Source organism: Anolis carolinensis, chromosome 1 (assembly GCF_035594765.1).
Source record: "Anolis carolinensis isolate JA03-04 chromosome 1, rAnoCar3.1.pri, whole genome shotgun sequence".
NCBI classification, from domain to species: domain Eukaryota; kingdom Metazoa; phylum Chordata; class Lepidosauria; order Squamata; family Dactyloidae; genus Anolis; species Anolis carolinensis.
In genome coordinates, this window is record NC_085841.1 from 277,792,356 (window position 1) to 277,813,665 (window position 21,310).

At 38.5% G+C, this 21,310-nt stretch overlaps 1 protein-coding gene across 20 annotated transcripts in view; it reads right to left on the reverse strand.

Annotated features, from left to right (window-relative positions):
- The window catches only part of ppfibp2 (PPFIA binding protein 2), a 139,591-nt gene that overhangs the window by 58,596 nt on the left and 59,685 nt on the right, over nucleotides 1-21,310 (reverse strand). For 15 of the 20 annotated variants that reach the window (XR_010001956.1, XM_062967735.1, XM_062967734.1 and 12 more), the window contains 2 exons: nucleotides 6,199-6,291; nucleotides 2,132-2,245 (listed from right to left, as the gene is read on the reverse strand). Coding sequence is in view for 19 of the 20 variants with exons in the window: in XM_062967735.1 (XP_062823805.1) it covers nucleotides 2,132-2,245; nucleotides 6,199-6,291 (207 nt within the window). In the remaining variant the exon portion in view is untranslated. Of the gene's footprint in view, nucleotides 1-2,131; nucleotides 2,246-2,606; nucleotides 2,764-3,261; nucleotides 3,286-6,198; nucleotides 6,292-14,518; nucleotides 14,600-17,597; nucleotides 18,260-21,310 lie in introns of those variants that run through there. The other 5 variants (XM_062967737.1, XM_062967739.1, XM_062967736.1 and 2 more) reach the window with 5 other exon arrangements.

A 21,310-nucleotide genomic window follows, 5' to 3' on the forward strand; every position in this document is an offset into this window, starting at 1 on the left:
AATAAGCTCCAGAAGGACTTGGTTTATGGCACTCGTTTTGAAATTTTTGCATTTCCTGCCAATGAGTGACCCACTGAGTCCAATACCATGTGTTAGTATTACCATGTTCTAAACAGCTCAGGAGCTCTGCATTTAAAAGAATACCCAACCCAATACCAACCTGTCAGGGATTTAATACCAGCTGTGGAAGTTCTGCTTGTGATGTCCCAAAGTACATAAGTCTACAACACGTGGCCAGCTTTCTTGTTGGCAGCAAACTGGTTATGCAATTCCTTTCAATGAGAGATCTTTTTGTTCCTTACACTCTTTGTTTTTCAAGCACCAGTTAAAAATAAATCTGTAGAAGCTTTGAGGGGACTGAGCAAGTTATTTCATCTATTATTTCTGATTCTTTCTATAACTATTAATGTATTTTAGTAGCTGTTTATAACAGATATTTATATATTTTTTAGAGATTTATAATTTAACTGTAGATTTTAATTGCATTATTTTATGAGGGCAGATGGAGTATACATTGGAATAACAACATAAAATACAAATCTTTTATATTCCAAACCTCCCATCATTGATGTCAGGTAGACAATGAAATCAGCATCTAAAACCTCAATCTGGAACATCTGGTAGACTGTGAAAATGAGAACACTAATTGACATTTGGATACCAAACTCTTAAAATGTATGACTTATTTACATGCTGTCTATCTAGGATAAAAGTACAGATTTAAGAATGCCCACAGCACAAGTGCTTTGCAATGTACACAAGCCACAATTCAAGTGCCTCCATAGACCGACCTGACATGCAGTGATAACTAAAAATGCCAGATGTAATCTCACTGTTTCAAACAGGGAAGAAGATCAAACCTACTAAATTATATAGGAATAATACTACTTGAACTTTATATTATATTTTTGTGAATTACAGTTGCTTAGCCTGTACTATCTTGTAAGCTGTGCAATAACCAATATTATTATTCTTGTTATGGAAATGGGAATGCAGAGGGTTTGAAGCAGAGAAATCACAGCTTGCCAAAGGCCATCTTGTGTCTTCAGATCCATGAAAAGAACATGCACGTTAGATACTCCATAGGAGAAAAAGGGCAACTCTATTAGGGTTGATCCCGGAATATGGTGTGATTGTGTTCTTTGCAACCATAAATTCAAATTAAACATTCATTTCAAATGATATTACCAAATATTTTCAGATATACCACTTCACATGGAATGGAAAAATATTCTTGTGTTTGTATCCTTGAGAAATAGGCCCCTTCCAGGCTGAAGAGAAAAACATGTACATGTGGAGGCATGCAAGAGTCATGTGCCTGGGCAGCTCTACCAACTGCATCTTCACAGGGCTCCTAGCACTGGAGAAAGGCAGTGGGAGATCTCACAGCACGGTTCCCAAATTTGATTTTGTTCTTTGGATGACACAGGACATAACCAGGCTTTTAAGTGCACTATGATCAAAATGTATCCTTAGAATTTTCAAGCTTCTAGGAATAGGTAGTGTTAGGAGTAAACTCTTCAGAATTAGTGTTATAAATTAACTCTTGCTACATTTGAATCAACAAGTTACAATGACTGTGTATACAAATAATTAATGTCTCTGTTACGGCTGTAAAATACCAAGGGTTGGGTTTTACAAGCAACCCAATGATGTAAAAAAGCATGTTTATACATATGCTTAATAAAAATAGCACTAGTGCGAACTCTTGAAATCACGTATTCTAGCTTTTAAAGTTGTTAATTTTAAACTTCATTCTACTTTAATGTTCTTGTCAAACTGTACAGGAACAGTTTCTAAGGGCCAACACTTGAATTAAATGCTATAGATTAAAAAAAAAAAAACCCTAACCAGTCTAACAGGTTTTAAAGTCACATCCAGCCCTCTTGTTGATTTTTCTTTGTCAAATTATAATGAATAACACACATAGTACAGTCGCTTTACATCCCTCCTGGTTCTAACATTATTAAACTGAGTTATATACTATGATGTAAAAACAAAACAATACCACTTATAAAATTTAATTTTTACAGAAGCTGGAGACTGTTTTGGTCTAAGAGATGACAGAATAGAGTATATACAGAAGGTCTGCTTTTTCATAAAGAGCTTCCATAGAAAACCACAGCCTTACCTGTTGAAGCATCTCTTCAGTAGCATTAAGCTTCAGCTGGTGCCCTTCAAGGCAAACTTCTAGGTCTCTGATTTTTTCTCCTTGGGCTTCCACTTGATCTGTGAGGACACTCACCTGTAATTGAAAACAATGATCATCAACAAAGTGAAGGAAAATATTTTATACTTTTTAGTAAAAAAAATTCTTAGTAATAAAAAGCTATAGATACACAGACAGATATGATTTGTTGCACACTCCTTCAGGCTGAGGGCATGGAGGTAATCCCACCACATTTTCAGAATTACTAGATTATGAGGAGAGGCAGCAACCAATTGGCCCAAGGTAACCAAGTGAGCTTTAAATCCCAAGTAGGATTTGAACCCATATCTTTCTTTCAAGTAGCTTCTCTGCTCCTCCTAGTATTATTTACATTAATCTTATCATAGAAAGCTCTTAAAGGATTCACTAAATTCAAAAAGACAGATTTGTTTCTTACCTTAAAAAGCCATTACACTATACTTTGAAAAACATTGTTAAGCCTTCTGAGTTTTTAAAAACCAAACAAGAATAGATTGTTTTCTTGAAGAACCAGAAAAACTGTATACAATTCAGTGGAAATCATACATTAGTATTTTCAGTATATACACTCTCAAAGGAAAATGTTGTTTTTAATTTCTTAAATACACTCCAAGCATGCAGAGCTCTTTCAGTTTCTGCCAAAACATTTCTCTCTAAACAGAAGAAAACACAAGGAAAAGGTTCCTTAGGAAGCCAACCAATTATCTTCCTTCTTACAACACCGCGAGAACAGCTTACCTATCAATAAATCTTTTTGTAACTATTAAACAATGTAACGAGCAAAAGACATGTTTTAACATTGTCATTGCTCTGCTTTTCACAGGTTCAAAGCATTGCAAGCTTAAACACGAATGGAAACTTTAGACAGTTACTGTAAAAGAAATAACTAGGAAACCCTTTCAAGGAGATCTAAGAAAGCTGCTGCCCTCTCAACAGAAAATGTGAACCACCACATAAAGATATAAAAAGCAACTGAACCAGAAAAAATAAAAGCTAATGTAGCTTTAAAAACAACAATTTTTGCACAAGTTCTAGAAATTTAAGATTTTAAAATGGTTTATGAGACTGCCTACCAGAGCTCCAGATTGTCAACTGAATAAACTTGAATTCTGGGAGTGAGGGAACTTGTGGACGAGATTTGCTAAGTTTGCGTACCGCCTTCTTTCTTTTTGAGAAGTTTGCTATTAATAAAAATTGGGAAATAAATATTACTGAGGCATGTGTCAGAGACACACCTTTTGTACTTTGGTAAAAGCATATAATTGTAGGCTTTTATGAGTAATTTCCATTTAGGGAGAAAGAAGTTGCCTATGAAGCGCAGCAAGCCCAGTCATAGCTAAATCTAAAAAGAGGTTTCTAAATCACTACTTGCTTAGTTGTCTTCAGCTAAGAGTTTGTGGAGATTTATTAAATTCTTTTAAACTGAAATCACGTGAGCCCCTTTCCTTGTAGGTTTAATAAGGACCACAACTAGGTATTTATAGAAGGCAGTATAGAGATTCTTCCACTGACTAGAACTATTTTCAAGATAAATATCAACAGATTACAAGATTACAATGTTCATTTAGGATGAACATGAGAGACAACACATCACTTATGTGAACTGTCAAGTTCCATATACAGTACAGTCTCACTTATCCAACGTTCTGGATTATCCAACGCATTTTTGTAGTCAATGTTTTCAATAAATTCGTAAATACGGTAATTACTACATAGCATTACTGCGTATTGAACTACTTTTACTGTCAAATTTGTTGTTAAACATTATGTTTTGGTGTTTAATTTGTAAAATCATAACCTAATTTGATGTGCAATAGGCTTTTCCTTAATCCCTCCTTATTACCCAAGATATTCGCTTGTCCAACGTTCTGCCGGCCTGTTTATGTTGGATAAGTGAGACTCTACTGTACATTCAATATCCATTTGGAATACAAAGCTGATAACTGGAATCTTACAGGGTGCTGCTAAGCACTTGCATCAGAAAGTGAATTTTTCAAAGCAAGTTCTGAGCAATTCATAATAGGGCAGGAATTTGAATTCAAATCTTGTGTTCATATTAGACATTGCTCACTGAGACACACTGGCATCACCAACTTAATCAACAGATTCATGTAAAACCACACACAACAGCTTAATTGTGCAATTAAAGCAATTAAGTATGCAATAAAAATTATTCTGAACAGAATTTAATTATATATTTTTTTCAGGCACAGCAGTTATTCTCTATAAGAAACAAAGTGCGTATGTACCTTCAAGTTGCCTGTCAAACTATGATGATCCCATGAATTTCATAGGGATTTCTTAGGCAAGGAATACTTAGACGTGGCTTTTCCAGTTCCTTCTTCTGAAATATAACCTACAACACTGTGCAATCATTGGCAACCTCCCATCTAAGTACTAACTCAGAGTAGAATGTACCAAACACAATAAAAGCTATGCTTCAGTCTCTCTTTGGCATACTAGTGCACTCCATCACACAAATGACTAAAATACTGCATGTCAGAGTGTATAATAGTTTTGTAGGCGGAACTATACTATATCTCTCTACTTCAATGCCCCTTATCTCACTTTTTGCCACTTGTAAGAAGGAAGAGTGATCACTCTGTGGCTGGTGGAAAGCTGGGGAGGATCAGAAAAGTGTCTGGCTATGTCTCTGTACCCAGACACTATCAACGAGGCTATCAAAGAGGGTGGAAGAGTATGTCCATCTTTTCAGCAAGCAAAACAAAACATGAACCTAAGCCTGGTATGGCCATAACAAGATGCTAGCCAGTGTGTAATATACCTTCTGTGTTGGATTTCACTGAACCAGATTTTGTAAACTCTGTTTCAAAAGTTAACTTATTAAAGTTACGTTTGGGCGGGGGGGGGGGGGATATTGATCACTGCAGATGCTCAGTAATAGACCTTAGAAGGAACATATCAGTACCATATTTGGCAGATACAGCAGCTCTTATAACATGTTGCCTCCAAGCTCTGGTTTAGACATTCTAACCAAAACCAAATACTGCTTCTAGGAGTGGGCAAATAAAATGTGGCTATATCCAGAATTTTACTAGCCCATCAGTAGGATCTGATCATACTTTGCTTTCAAAAAAACAGGAAGAAAAATTCTGTCCATCTTGGAGAAAATTAAAAATATCAAAGTTGTACTCAAAAGCTGGGAAAGAACTGTACGTCTTTTTTCTGCCAAAGGCAACCCCCCCCCCCAAAAAAGTGCTTGAATTCTACTTTAAGCTATATAAGATGGATAAAGATTATTTTACATGTTGGTATGCAAAAGAAGATAACATATTTGGTATTGGCCCTTCTTGACAGTCAACAGACCATTACAGGCCCTGTGTTTTGTTTGTTTTTTAATATGGATGTCTTTTCTTCCTCCTATCCTTTTTAATGCTATGGTTGCTCTAGTTTCTTTCTAAAATGCCACACAGCTCTGTGATGCTATATAAATAAATTAGATCATCTTGGAAAATTTGACACTAGGACTGACATTGGGGACCCACGTTGCAACCAAGCCAACACGACTTGTGTGTGTAAAATACAAACATGTGGTAAGTGCAATTTTATAAACAAGGAAACAGTGTAATGAATCAAATACATCTTTTCAATAAGGACTCCGATTTTAAAAAATGCTCACTGGTTCCATTCTTGATGAAAATAAAATTTAGTTTACCCAGAAATGTACCAGCTAGGATTCTCACACAGGAAACTAAGTTTAAATGTTTATATAGGACACTATATCAAAGATGAAGTGATAACTAATAAGATCTTTCAATGCAGAACATTTTAAATGACATTTTAACAAAGATAAATAGAACAGGTTTCATCTACATATTGCCTGAATTAGGCATTTTAAAAAAAGATTGTTGTGTTGAATAAAAAAGTGTAAATACTTCAAATAATATATTGAAAAAGTATGTTTTCTGCTATTATCCTTAATCTACAAATGATTATATTAACATATTCATGCAATTCCAGGGCTCACTGGAGGTTTGTAAATTACATACCTGCAATATGAGAGATTCTTTATCACCTTCTAATCTCGTAAGGCGTTCTTGATAAGTTTCATTACTGGCAGAAGTATGGTGGCTCACTTGGGACTAAAAAGAACAATAAATTAATAATACAAGTAATTGAACTAGCAATTTTATTATTAGATGTAGACTAGAACTTCTAAGTAGAGTATAATCAGTTACATGAAGATAAAATGAATGCATTGTATACCCTGTTTCCCCAAAAATAAGACATCCCCGGAAAATAAGACCTAGTAGAGGTTTTGCTGGATTGCGAAATATAAGGCCTCCCCTGAAAGTAAGACCTAGCAAAGTTTTTGTTTGGAAGCATGCCTGCTGAACAGAACACCAGAACATGCAGTATCGATAAATGTATGTACCATTGTACCATTATTGTACATGGAAATAATGGTAGTCACAATAAATTCTTGATAGGATTTCAGTTTGTCTGGTCATGCTGGTTTGTGATGACAACTACTGTACAGTATATAATAAATGTTCTTTTTTTTGTTCAACAATGAATGTGAATTTTTCTTCATGGAAAATCAGACATCCCCTGAAAATAAGACCTAGCATGTCTTTGGGAGCAAAAATTAATATAAGACACTGTCTTATTTTTGGGGAAACAGAGTAGCTTACAATTTTGTCAACAAACACTGTCAAGCCACAAACATTTTAGTGGATTTTAAAATGTGGTTTAATTTCCCACATTTCTTAGAATTAAACCACAAACTCCAGCGTCTCTGAGAATGTTAGGGAGCATGGGGAGAATCAGCAATCGATGTCCCAAACAACAAGTAATAAGATTCCAGCTACTATGTCAAATAACTGTTATCCATACTCAATGCTAACACAAACACACACACAACTGCATTTCAAACTCAATCTACGAATGCTCCTCCATTTCCAAAGTAAAATATGCATAATTATACGCATATGCAGCCCCAGCCCCTGAAGCTCTGCAAATAGGAGCTCAGCAAAGTGAGGTTATATCTTTTGAGATGAACCCACCAGTCCTGGAAAATATTTTGAGATAATTCAGTGGGTTAAGGCTCTTGGGTTTTCTGGGTTATGGGTGTTTGTGTGATTTGAGTAAGACCTTGGTTGTATGTTCATTGGGATTCTATTGTGTACAGGCCAGATCATCTACCTGAGCACGTGGTCATTGGGGGGGGGGATCTGCTAAGAGGAAATGAGCCAGAGTCTCAGGAGAGGAGCCATTAGCTCTTTATATTACTGTTATTCATCACTAGTACAAACATTGCATCACTGTGGAAACTCTTGAGAAAACCAACCCAACCAAACCACTCAGCTTAATGGTGGAGACTAACTTAAATAATTTAAACAATGTTTTAACAAAGAGTTACTTTATACATATATGTAGATGCATGTGTCTTATATTGTTAATAAATTACTTGTGTCTTGATGGATATGACTTTCTGTGATGTCCCATGGACCCTTGGGCCGTGAACCTGACTCCCTTGTGGACAACAGTGATGAGGAAACAGGTTTAGTGCCAATTCAGCAAGACTCTGCCCCGTTCCAGATGTTCCCTATTGACAATTCTAGTTCAGTGCTCATTAAAAAGGGCCTTGAAACGGAGTCTTCTCTTCCCAGTTCCCCTCCCTTTGATAGAAAGATGTTTGTGCAAACTAACAGACAGGAGAAAGCTGGCCAGAGACGAAGCGCGCGATTAGCAGCAAGGGAATCTGCTGATTAACCTATTTTCCCCTGAGAATTCTAAGGGAGGATTGCATCTGGTCAAGATGTTGTTCTAGCTCTTTTCCCTTGGGAAAAGAGCTGTTGAGAGACCTGTTCCGAGGGAAGATTCGAAGTTCTTAAAAGTTCTGTGCGCTGCCTAGCCAGCGCGGAGTCAACGTGTCAGTTTGGAGGATTAACTTCGCTTCCAGCCAAGTGTGGACTGCGTTTAAGTCCACTACCTTCCAGCCTTGCCGTGCCTTGCCTAGCCGTGTTCCTTGTCTTGTCTTGCTGTGAACCCAGCCTTGCCTTGTCATGCCGTGTATCCAGCTTTGTCTTCAATTCCTTGCCTTGGACTTGCTTTGAACTCTAGTAAAAGACTTGGACGTTCCCCACTCAAACTGCTTGGAAGTTTGAGTGCGTTTCGGTTTTTGGATTACAAACTTTAAACTCTAATATTATATATTGGACAATATACTACTGGACTATATTTGACCTTTCCTGGAAGGTCTATTGATGAACTATACCTTCTGCTTATTTTCGTTTTAATTTCTTAATTCCTTAATAAAGATATTAGACTATTTATTGGCCTCGGTGTATTGGTTTCCAGTGCTCTCGCAGCCAGGGGCGTCACACTTTCAGAACAGTCCTCATATAACTTTCGACTCCCTAATGTGCTCTACTCCCCATTTGGCCCCCCATTCCTATCCGTGTCATTTATTTCTGTCTGCTTCCGTGGTGAGCAAGAAAGAAAGCATGCCAACAAGCAGGGAAGGGGCATATAAAGAAAGCAAAGAAAGAAAAACCCATGGCTGTGGCATTTCTCATTATAAAGAGAGAATGTAAAAGGCATGCATCCAGTGCATGTATTGTGAGTTCTAATTTCTTCCCAGTTGCCCCTGTTCCCACTGCCATTTCCATTTTATCCTCACATCTAATCAGTGAGGATAAAAGAGACACTGACTGCCTAAGCTTCTCAACTAAAAGAACATTTGAATTTTAGGACTGTACATTTGAATTTGAGGCTACATGCAGGTTATGAAACTATCCTGACATAAGTGTCATGTACGTTTCATGGGAACAGACATGATAAACAAGCATCTATACACCCTTATCTAGAAATAATGTCCACAGAAATCAAAGGGTCTTATTCTATAAGTCAGTAAAAGATCTTATTCCTAATAAAAAGGCATTATGGTTTGTCTTATAGAATCTGATGAAAGAACATCTAACATATGTTCAAAGGCACAGTCCGATCACATATCAGGCTAGCATCAATGACCCAGAAAGTCCATAACAGTATAAACCTAGAGGTAAAAAACAACTTTTGTCTAATAGGAAGACATTAAAAAACAGGTGTATTTTGCCTGTTACTTGAAATAGGTTTTGTCCCTTTCAGGACAATTCATTTAGTTCCAGATTAAGATTCATTTCTGCATTAAGTCATACATCGATAATGTATTACCATGCTTTCTACTCTAATTTATCTTTCTAAAATATCCCAGACTGAGAAGCAACATTAGCCAATGTCCACATCAGAGAAAATAATCAAAGGAAAAAAAATCAGCCCTGCCAAAACATCAGCTACTGCTTGCTTTAATAAGAACAGACAAATGTAGTCCAGACCAGCTCACCTACAAAGCAAACATCTGCTCTTTTTCAATCAGCATCTTGTATGATGTCGGCTATTTTTATGGCAAGCGTAATGACAACATAATAAATAGTCATATAGCCCAAGGGTATACATGTGTGTATGATACTGGAACCAAATGCTGCCATGGCTACACACAACCAACTTCCTGTGGTCGTTCAATGGTACAGGAGAGATAGCAAACCACTGCAACATCTGGTTTTTGCACTTTCGCATTTTTGAAGTTTTGGCAGCTGGCTATGTTTAAAGAGTGTGGTATTCTATGAATACACATTTTCCTAAAGTCAATAGTGGCTGCACAGTTATCCACACTTTCCCAGATAAATGCAAAAGCTTTCCCACATGGCTGGAAAAGCTGTTCTAGGCCTAAATGTCAAATAACGGACAAGACTACCAAAAAGTATTTCTACAGAGGAAGTGGAGAACTTATCATCTAAGGTGAAGATATGTACCTGAGAAAGTAGAGACCTAAACCAGGTCTAAGCAATATTACATACAGGCAGTTCAGAAAAAAAATGGGCTTGTATGAACAACTGTTTTACTGTACTTAAAACTCTTCAAGAGCATTCTACTCCGCACTTAAATAGCCAAGGTAATACCAATCATGATAACAATGTTTAATATGCAACATATTCAAGACTCTGTAAGTGAATTTTCACAACCAGTATTATTCCCCTCCAGGCCATTAACTGCACTTACATAACATGGACAGATTGTTTTATTTGTTTACACGAAGCTGTTTTATCCCATCTGGAATAGTGAAAAAAATTCCTTTGACAATAAAAGCATGTACCTGTGCAGAAAAGTGTAATAAACCCGAGACATGTTCAATGTCCCAACTTTCTTTTAATATGAACTGGCAGAAGGAAACAAGCCAGAGCCAACAGAATATGGTCATCCAGTAATTTGCTCAGTTGCTCATCCTCACAGACTATCGTGAAGATGCTGGATCTGGTTATAGAATCATAGAATCATAGAATAGTAGAGTTGGAAGAGACCTCATGGGCCATCTAGCTAAGAAGCAGGAAATCGCATTCAAAGCACCCCCGACAGATGGCCATCCAGCCTCTGCTTAAAAGCCTCCAAAGAAGGAGCCTCCACCACTGTCCGGGGAGAGAGTTCCACTGCCGAACAGCCCTCACAGTGAGGAAGTTCTTCATGATGTTCAGGTGGAATCTCCTTTCCTGTAGTTTGAAGCCATTGTTCCGTGTCCTAGTCTGCAGGGCAGCAGAAAATAAGCTTGCTCCCTCCTCCCTGTGGCTTCCCCTCACATATTTGTACATGGCTATCATGTCTCCTCTCAGCCTTCTCTTCTGCAGGCTAAACATGCCCAGCTCTTTAAGCCTCTCCGCATAGGGCTTGTTCTCCAATAATATGCACTCAAATTTCAAATGACAAGATAGAGTGGTGTTTGTATTTTCCAATTTATTTTTGTAGACAACTCTTACCTCACTATCATTATTTTAGCATCACCAAACTAAGCATTTCACAATTATTATTTTATATTTAAGGACATATTGGGAATTGTCTGTATTACACAAACATAACTAAACACAGGGTATGTGAACTTAGAAAACTGAGGCTTTTGAGATTTATTTTATATTTTCCCTAAATAAGAACCTGGTAGTTGTGAGAGATCTCTCACATGGAGTATTTTAACATATTATGAAGAGCATGAAGCAGGCATGTGGCCCTCATTTGTCTGTTGGAGTGGAATTGGGGTGCAATACTATTATAGCAGAACTTGCCCTATATATTCATGTATAAATCTAGAAATTTTAGTCAAAAAATCAACCTAACAAATCTGGGTTGACTCATCCATGGATAAATGTGAGTACTGTACTTTAAGTCTTATATATCAAAAGGAACCATCACATTCTTTGAGTAGAGTGGTCAAAGGCAAGGGCTCAGTCCACCCTGGAACAACATAAAAGATGCATTAACCTTCTTAACTATCTCTGCCATGGTACAACTTTTGGTCTTTTTGAATGTGTGGATAGGGAGTGGCGATGTTGACTAGAAATGACTGCCCCTGAGTTGGCACTGGTGTTTTCCTCTCTCCATGGAATGACCCCCAGCTTATCCATGCATCATAATTTTGGCACCAAAACCTGACATCAACTTATACATGAGATCAACTTACATGAGTATATATATTTTTCTGGATCTTCCCATCAAATCCAGAAAATTTTTTATGTTTTCTCTGCTTCATATTTCTATCAAATGAAGTGAGACGGGTGGCACATCTCAAGTATGAAATAGTGTATCCGAAGGGACTCCTATAGCTGGATTTGCCATCTTCATTTCCAGTAGTAATAGCAGGGGCAAGACAAGCAATACAAACACATAAGGAAGAAAGTGTGGAAAAGGAAAAAGAGGGGCATGTTTAGCCTGCAGAAGAGAAGGCAGAGAGGAGAAATGATGCCCATGTATAAATATGTGAGGGGAGGTCATAGGGAGGAGGGAACAAGTTTGTTTTCTGTTGCCCTGGAGACTAGGATGCAGAACAACGGCTTTAAACTACAGGAAAGGAGATTCCACATGAATATTAGGAAGAATTTCCTCACTGTGAGAGTGGTTCAGCAGTGGAACTCTCTGCCCCAGACTGTGGTGAAGGCTCCATCTTTGGAGGCCTTTAAGCAGAAGCTGGATGGCGATCTGTCGGGGGTGCTTTTCCTGCTGCTTCTCGGCAGGGGGGTTTGGCCCATGAGGTCTTTTCCAACTCTATGATTCTATGGGCAACAGAAGAAGACTGCTGGCTCTGTGTCCCTTGTTTTCAAAGTGCCTTGCTTCCGTGCTCACGAAATCAAGGAATTATGGGAAGACAGGTTGGAACAATTGCCTGTCCTATGGCACTGATAATATTAGTTCATATAGTTCCTTACCTTCACAGACATGTCTGGAAGGCAGGCATTTGGGAAACAGGTGGCATAGGGCTGGTAGCCACAGCTGTGTGCCTTCTCCTTCTGTGGTTGCATTTTTTCCCATCATAAATATGAAGGAAGTCAAACCACCATACTAAAGGAAAACAACTCGGAAGTCTCTACACTTCAATAAGTGTTTAACGTCAACTGATAACATCTGAGAAAGATTCAACTGGGCTGAACAAGCTGTGTTTTTACATTGTGGATTTCTTGATTTCTGTTTTTATTATTATCCGTGCTATTATTTTAACTCATCATCTGATAGAAACAGCCATTTTCTGATGCTTTTAGTAAACTGTATGACCCCCTTATTAACAAATTCAATATTTATGGTTTCATGCTCCAAACAAATTCTCCTTAGAAGTGATTGCAGTTCCCTCTAGGTCCTCCAATGTACTTCTGGCCTGAGTATAGTCCAAATATAGGGTTTCCTATTATTAATGGTTTCAGGTATGCATGGATGTGAATATCTTGGGTTGTATTATTTGTGGATACAAGAATGGTACAGTATTGTATCTTATTCTTTTAAAACATTGCAAGCCATCCAGCAAGTTATTTTATAGAATGGCCATAAGTGATAAACAGACTTGCTGTAAATCAGACATACTATAAAACTGGGTTCAGATTTAATGTCAAACTGTGATTTGGGCTCAGTACTCTAAGTAACTTACACTATGGTTTGAGCTGTAAGATACCAAAAGGTGGCAAAATATAGTGTAGATCTTCTCTGCTTTTCTTTCCTGTTTCCTCAAGGTACAATTTCACAAGTTTACTGTGAACTCAATGAGGCACAGCAGGCTATTTAGATTGACCAATAGCCCCACAGGTGATTTGACTAAAGTGTAAGTAAATTCCAATGTAACTGCGAACCCTGTGATTTGAAGGCTAGTTCCAAAGTATAATCCTGTTTTGGCCTTCCTGCAGAAACCATTATTTGTGGGTAGACTCAGGATCAAACATTAAACAAGCCATGAATTTGTGTTATGTTTGGATGAAGCCAAATTATTTTTATTTAATCTCAAACTGCTTTCTAGAAAACATGACTCCCCAAATGGAAATGAGTTGCAACAGAAGATGTTAAAGTACATGCAAAATCTATATGAGAGGAAAGGAAGTGCTATTTAAGGATAATTCACACCACAAGCTCCTCTTCTAAAAACAAATAATTACCACTATTCTGCCTATAACCAGGGACTACTTGATAAGGGGGGGGGGTATTATTTTCTCTGTGCTCACTTTCTGAATAAAGAAGTTGTCTTGTTTGACTCCAATTACTTAATCCCTGCTCCCCCTCACCCCAAGCAGACGCCCACGTGGTCAGGGCCTCTGTTGACACTGCCCTTTGAACCAGGCTCTTTGAAGCTGGAAACGATTCAGGGAAGGACTGTTTTGTTAAAGGCATCTACTTGAATGAGCTTTATGAAATCTTGCATGCCACTGTCAGCTGGTTCATGTAAAGCAGCCAAAGGGTAGTTGATCTCATCAGCATTTCAAAGGCTTCATTATATTTATTATAGTTCAGCAATTTTATATTTATTCATTTACTCCAGATGTATAATTCAAACTCACTTCTAAATAATAAAGGAAACAACCCTTCAATCTTGCACTATCAGAACTAATATTACACTTGATTCATTCACTCCAACATCTCTCAGTGAAATCAGAGCCTGAACTGATAGAAGTCCAATTCCTTCCTCTCCCTCCACCCCCTCTAGTGAAGGAAGCAGGGCTTTTATTAACAGCCAAAGGATATCAGATTTCCACCACAGTTGGTGCCCAAGTATGTAACAGCAAAGGGATCATGTGGTACAAGAAAGAATTTAATGTACAGCTTTCTGCAAATGTTTAATTACTTATCAAAGGAGCTTGTGAGCACAGAAGAAATGAAGCTGCTGCCCCCAGTTCTGAATTCTCATCACCCTTGCCTCACTATTTATATTCTCATTCTCATTCATTAAGAATCCCATTTACAAGTAGGAGTGTTACAACTGGTGCAGTGATTTTTTAGAAACCCTCCAAACGCGCCCCCCCCCCTACTTACAGCTACTGGAATTCCACCACACATCCATTCCTTCACAACGAGAACCAGAGAAACAACAGGCTGCATTACCAGAATACATACGCTTGAAAAAGTGAGTTTGGAAATAATCCCAAGTACGCCTGCGCTTTTAAGAATGAGTTCTCCCACAAGAATGTTACACAGTGTCAATGTCCTCTCTGAGATAGGAAACTAGAGATTAGTTTGCAATCCCAGTATGGCTTTCTGGAAATTGCATCTTGAGTACATTTGTTTAGGGAAAGAAGATAGCTACTGCTAAACTCAATTTAAAACTAAAGCTGCAAGTCCCAATTCTTATACTCCTGGTTCCCCATTTATTTATTAATTAAATGTGATGTGTGAATATGGAATTTTACAGCTTAACTGAGAAACTAACATCTGACTTGTGACATAACATGCATTTGAATGATATAGTTTAAGTCATTATAAGAATATAAATAATGAGGTCAATGATGAGAATCCAGGCTCTTCTGTGGGGTAGGGGGCATTTCTATTGCGCTCACAAAAGTTGTGTTATCACTAAAAAGTGCTATTTCCAGTCCTTTTGGTTATCAAAAATTGGAGATCTAAGGCTATAACCCCTATACCCAAATAGGAATAAACATGGTGGAACATGTTGGGTAGATCTGCCTACTACTGTACTGTTTTTTTTTTTTGTCTCCTTGGAACAAAGCAAAGTTCCAACTTGCCTAAAGGAGGCAGTTGTGAAGCCCATATTTAAAAAGCCATTCCCGAACCCCTCTATAATGGACAATTATTTGTCTGTGTCCAGCCTTCCCTTTCTGAGTAAGGTCTTGGAGTGTGTGGTGGCCTCCCAACTCTGGATGATATGGAATATCTAGATCCATTACAATCTGGGTTCAGGCCTACGTAGAGAACTAGACAGGGGAATGTGTCCCTGTTGGTTCTCCTGGGCCTCTCAGAGGCTTTTAATACCATTGACCATGGTATCCTTCTGGGTCGTCTCACTGGGATGGAACTGGGAGGCACTGTTTTACAGTGGCTCTAGTCCTTCCTGGAGGGCCATAATCAGAAGGTGGTGCTGGGGGACTCCTCTTTGAACCCCTGGGTAGTGTCCTGTGGCGTGCCTCAGGATTCTGTTTAGTCCCCCATGCTGTTTAACATATGCATGAAACCACTGGGAGAGGCCATCCAGAGTTTTGGAGTTCAGTGCCACCTATATGCAGATGACACCCAACTCTATGACTCTTTTCCACCTAAAGCCATGGAAGATGTCCTGACCCTAAACCAGTGTCTGTCATCACAAGTGGACTGGATGAGGGCAAATAAATTGAAACTTAATCCAGACAAGAAAGAGGTACTCCTGGTCAGTCAGAAGGCAGATCAGGGAATAGGGATCCAGTCTGTGCTGGATGGGGTCACACTCCCCCTGAAGACACTGGTTCACAGTTTGGGGGTCCTCCTGGACTCAAAGCTGAACCTGGAGGCCCAGGTGTTGGAGATGCCCAGGAGAGCCTTTGCACAATTAAAACTTGTGCGGCAACTACGTCAATTCCTTAGGAAGCCAGATCTGGCCATGGTGGTACACACCTTAGTTACATCCCATCTGGATTACTGTAACACACTCTTTGTGGGGCTGCCTCTGAAGAGTGCTCGTAAACTTCATCTGGTCCAAAGAGCTGCAGCCAGATTGCTCACTGGGAATGGCTACAGGGAGCAGACAATCCCCCTGTTGAAGCAGTTCCACTGGCTACCAGTTTATTTCCGGGCACAATTCAAAGTGTTGGTTATGACCTTTAAAATACTACAGTTGAGGTCCAGGCTATTTGGCTGACTGCATCCCCTTGTATGAACCTGCCTGGGCCTTGAGATCTTCAGGAGAGGCCCTTCTCTTGGCACCACCTCCATCTCAAGCTCGGTTGGTGGGAACAAGAGAGCGGGCTTTCTCGTGGCTGCCCCTTGACTCTGGAACTCCCTGCCCAGGGAAGCCAGAATGGCCCCTTCCCTGCTGTCCTTCCAGCGGTAGGCTAAATTTTTTTTATCCAAACAAGCATTTAAAGAAGAAGATTTTAAAGATTATGTCTGGGGCTGCTGTGATTTTTTTATTATTTTATGGATTTAACCTGATTTCTTTTAATATTAATGATGTTTAATACTGTTTTAATATTTGTATATTTTAAGTTGTATTGCAATGCTTTTAATTGTGAGCAGCTTTGAGTTTCTATATGGTGAGAAAAAGCAGGACATAATAATAATAATAATAATAATAATAATAATAATAATAATAACAATAATAATAATAACAATAATAATAATAATTCAGATATCTTCCTGAAGACCAATTTTAAAATGTACCTGCTCCCAACTTGCTCAAAATTCAGCCATTAACAGAGTGAAAGAGAAATAATATGGAATGTTGACAGAATACCACAAAAACAAAAATAATACAGAATTTAGTGTTAAAAGATATACTGCAGTGTGCATATTGCACTAATTCTACTATTGTGATATATGGATATGCTACTGCAACTGTAAAGGCAGCTCTATAGGAAGGAAATTTTAAAAATAATTCCTCAAAGATAAAAGGAAATTCTGGTAAATATATTTTTACTACCAGTTTACTCAGAACAAAATTAAATTAGTTTGATCTACATGCAAGATGAAATGCACAAATTGACTTTAATGCTACTGGAGAAAATTGGATTGTATTACTTAAATTTCAAACTATGTAGGTTGTTGATTAGTCTTAAAGTGAGTTTTCTTTTGTTTAAAACACATATAAATATATATTCAAAAGTTACAAACGCTTAACAAGAAAGCTAGGAAAGTTAAACAGCATACTGACTTTTAAAAAACCCATCAATTGCCAAACAGAAGCAAGTTGGAAACTTGCAGTATTAAAGCATGCTTGATCATTTTGCTTAAAACTTTCCCATGTTGGCTTTCTTATAGAGACAAAGGAAGATTGATAATTTCCCCATTCTCTTCTCGAAACAGACCATAAGCCTTCATTTCTCCCCAAAAGTTGGAAAATTTCACATGTTCTGTTTTCTCTACCCATAAACTTGTTAAGAAGTATTGACACTGCAAAGTCACTTACCCTCTTTAGCCACTTAAAGTGTTTGTAAATATCAATCTCACTATCCATGCTTTGGGTCCATTTCAGCCATTGTATTTCCCTGGATTCGGAACAATCACAGCTTCGTTCTGGAGAACCACAATCGGTCCTGCTCTCATCTTGTCTTTCCCTTCTTCCAGCAAGCTGAATAGTTGTGCATATTTGACTTGAAATTTGTCCTGCAGGCTTATTCTACACGCTTCCACTGGGTGTATATACTACAACTGTATAAACTTCAGACTGAGTTCCCTCACCTCCCTAGCTCAAAGCATCTGGTTTTTCTTTTTTTAAAAAGTAGAGATCAGTCATCAACAGGCAGTAATATCATTCAAAAGGCTTCAAGAGATGCATAATGCCAGATGGTCTTGGGAAGAGGGGGAGCTTCTGTAGCATAGTTGAAATCTGCAGCGAGAGTGTTCTCTTTTAATGGTAAAATAACAAGCTAAAAATTGCCAGGCAGTCATAGAGAAACTATTTTCAAGTAATGCCTTCCCGAGCTCTCTGTTTCGAGTGTGGCTGGAACTCATTACCCCAAGACCCTCTATTTCCTGTCTCTGTTTTACTCTGTGTTATTGGAACACTCCTCAGCTTCCCAATTTATTTAAGGCTGGGACTTAGCCTAAAAATAAGCCCTGTTGCTTGAGAATTGCTAGTTACTGTGATCTCACAAAGACACAAATATTTCAGAATGACCGTCTCTACCCAATGCCAAGTACTCTATTTGTAGTTTTGTGAGATAGGGCAATCACAAATATGAAAATCAAGATTCCAATGTTCAGTGCAAAACAAACAAACATGTTCTACATCCATTCCACTGTGGTTGGAGCTGTCTAGCACAGTGGCATTCAAGACTTGTAATGAACACATGATGTTCGATCAAGTAAGTAAGTAACTTTATTTTTCTATCCTACCACCATCTCCCGGCAGGGACTCGGGGCGGTTAACACGGGACAAAAGCCCGAGAATACTAGACAAAGTAGAACAATTAAAACATATTGCAATAAAAACACGGTAAAATCGACATTATACAAAAAATTACCTTAAGCAAGACAATACATTAAACCATAAAAACTCATTTAACATATATAATGAGTTAAAAGTAAAATAAAATAAAATGTACCACCAGGTTGGTGGAGGGGGATAGTGTGTGTGTGTGTGTGTGTGTGGGGGGGGGGCACTTGAACTAAAGTGCAATAGTATAATTGTAAAGTGCTTTGGCGCCAAAGGACACACTGCAAACATTTCTCGACCAAAGGGGTGGGGGACGGACTTCCAATTTATTATGGGGAAAGGGACCTATGTGAAAGAAGGTGTATTAATCTGAATTTTAGTCATGGGGACTGAGTTATTCAAATGGGCAGTGACAAAGCCAGGTTTTTAGCTGCTTTTTAAAAGAAGCAAGGGTGGGTGCCTGCCTGATCTCCCTAGGGAGGGAGTTCCAGATTTGGGGGGCCACTACTGAGAAGGCCCGCTCCCTCAACCCCGCCAACCGAGCCTGCGATGGAGGCAGGAGTGAGAGAAGGGCCTCCCTGGATAAACGAAGAGACTGTGAAAGTTCATAGGTGGAAAAATGGTCATGAAGGTAGGTGGGTCCCAAACCATGTGCCCTTTCCTCTTCTATGCAATATAATTGAGTCATTCAGCATCATATGACGTGTGTAAAACTCAAAAATGTCATTAATCATATTTCAGAACACATATGCCTGTGATATGTCTGTGTTATTTTCAGTGAAATTCAACAATTTTAAAAATCTTGTTAAAAACTTGTAAAATTATTCTGGTGATTTATCAGAAGCTGTCTCACTCAAAGTCAGCCTGTTGGCCCATGTGACTCAGTATTGATTACACCAGTGGTTCTCAACCTTGGGCCCCCAGATGTTTTTGGCCTACAACTCCCAGATATCCCTGCCAGTTTACCAGCTGTTTGGGTTTTTGGGAGTTGAAGGCCAAAAACATCTGGGGACCCCAGGTTGGGAACCACTGTTCTACAATGACAACTCAGAAAATCTCAGGGTTTTCTGTTTCCCAGCTTTTCCTAGATACATATTAGATTTGATACATCGTCTTTAGCATGAAACACATGTTATTTGCCACTAAATCACTGTCCATCTGTAACAGACTTCCCCTGAGGAATTTCTACATACTGTATTCCCTAGCCTTCATAGACATGCCAAGTATGGATAAAAGCTAAAAGTGAATAGGGATATTTTTGTTTACCATGGTCAGATGTACCAACTGAGACCCCCCCCCCCCCCAAATGTAGGCAAAAAGGATTCACTCCCTGCATAGCCAAACAAAATGTAGGGAATACAAACAATCTCACACCCGTGTCACTTTTGCTCAGTGGATGAGGAAGCCACACACCACGAAACAGAAAACACACAAACATGGAACCAAGCCCTTCAGGAACCCAACAACATAAGAATGATATAGGGCAGTCTTACTCAAAGCAGAAGCTTATGGAACAGTGCTGGTATATAAGCCATTGCCTACCAGTCTTTGAAGAGTTTCCAGGAAAGAAACAAAAATTGCTTTAATCAACACAGTCAAACATGGGCCTGATCCCTAAAGTGGGATCCTGATGAAAACTGCAGCCTACTCTCACCTGCTGATCAAATTGGTAAGAAACATTGTAAATATTTGGTTAGCAGAGGGCCTCAAACAGGAGGATAGACAATTGCTGCTTTATCCATTTACACAAAGCTTTATTGTGTTATGATTTTGTAAACTGATTTGTGGAGGCTTCATCTCAAGGAGCTGTGTAAAAACAACAACAAAACAAAAATCTGATGGGAAAAAGTACATGTGGGACACTGCAGGTGTGTTGCTACTGAATACCTTGGCTCTTTCATAACCATATACATAAACATGTGGCTTGGTGAAAAGGCTCACTAAAACCAATCTCTCTGAGACCACACATATTGTTTCAACAATCAGAAAATAAGACCAGACAATTCAATTTAGTTTCTAGCCCGGAGGACATCTATTTTGGCAGATTTTCAACAGAAACTGTTTTCACTAGCCATATATACACAAATACACTCCACACTATCATCTATGTTTAGAAAAATAAAGATTTTTAAAATGCCTGATTATCCAGTCAAAGTGTATTTTACTTAAAAACTAAAGGCTCATATGGATAATATTTACCTATCTCAAGATATGAACATTTGGGGAGTAACTTTTAGTTCGCACATTCTTCCCAACTACAGGTAAACTTTCCTTATTTAGTGTGCTATCTTGGAAAGTCAAAGACATCTCACTCTCTGAGAAATGAAAGATCTCTCACTTTCTTTGTTTGGTTTAAAGATGTGAGAAGGTCATACGGTATATTCAAGAGTCACTGCAAACTTCTCCCTGGTACGACATTCTAAAAGAGCAACATTTGATCAGATCCTAATGCCATTTGTGCTTATGAATAAGTTGCAGAATAAGTAACTGGTGATGTTGGTGGTTTCTGTGTTTGTGAGGGATAGAGTCTGCTCCGGGCTTTAGATTAAACATTAAGGTACTGAATACAATGTCAGTGATCAGCTACCAAGCTAGGTGTCCAGAGAAGGGTGACCAAAATGATCAAAGGTTTGGAAACCAAGCCCTGTGAGAAATGGCTGAGAAAGCTGGGTATGTTTAGCTTGTAGAAGATGATAGCTGTGTTTAAATATTAGAAAACATGTCATATTGATGAGGGGGGCAAG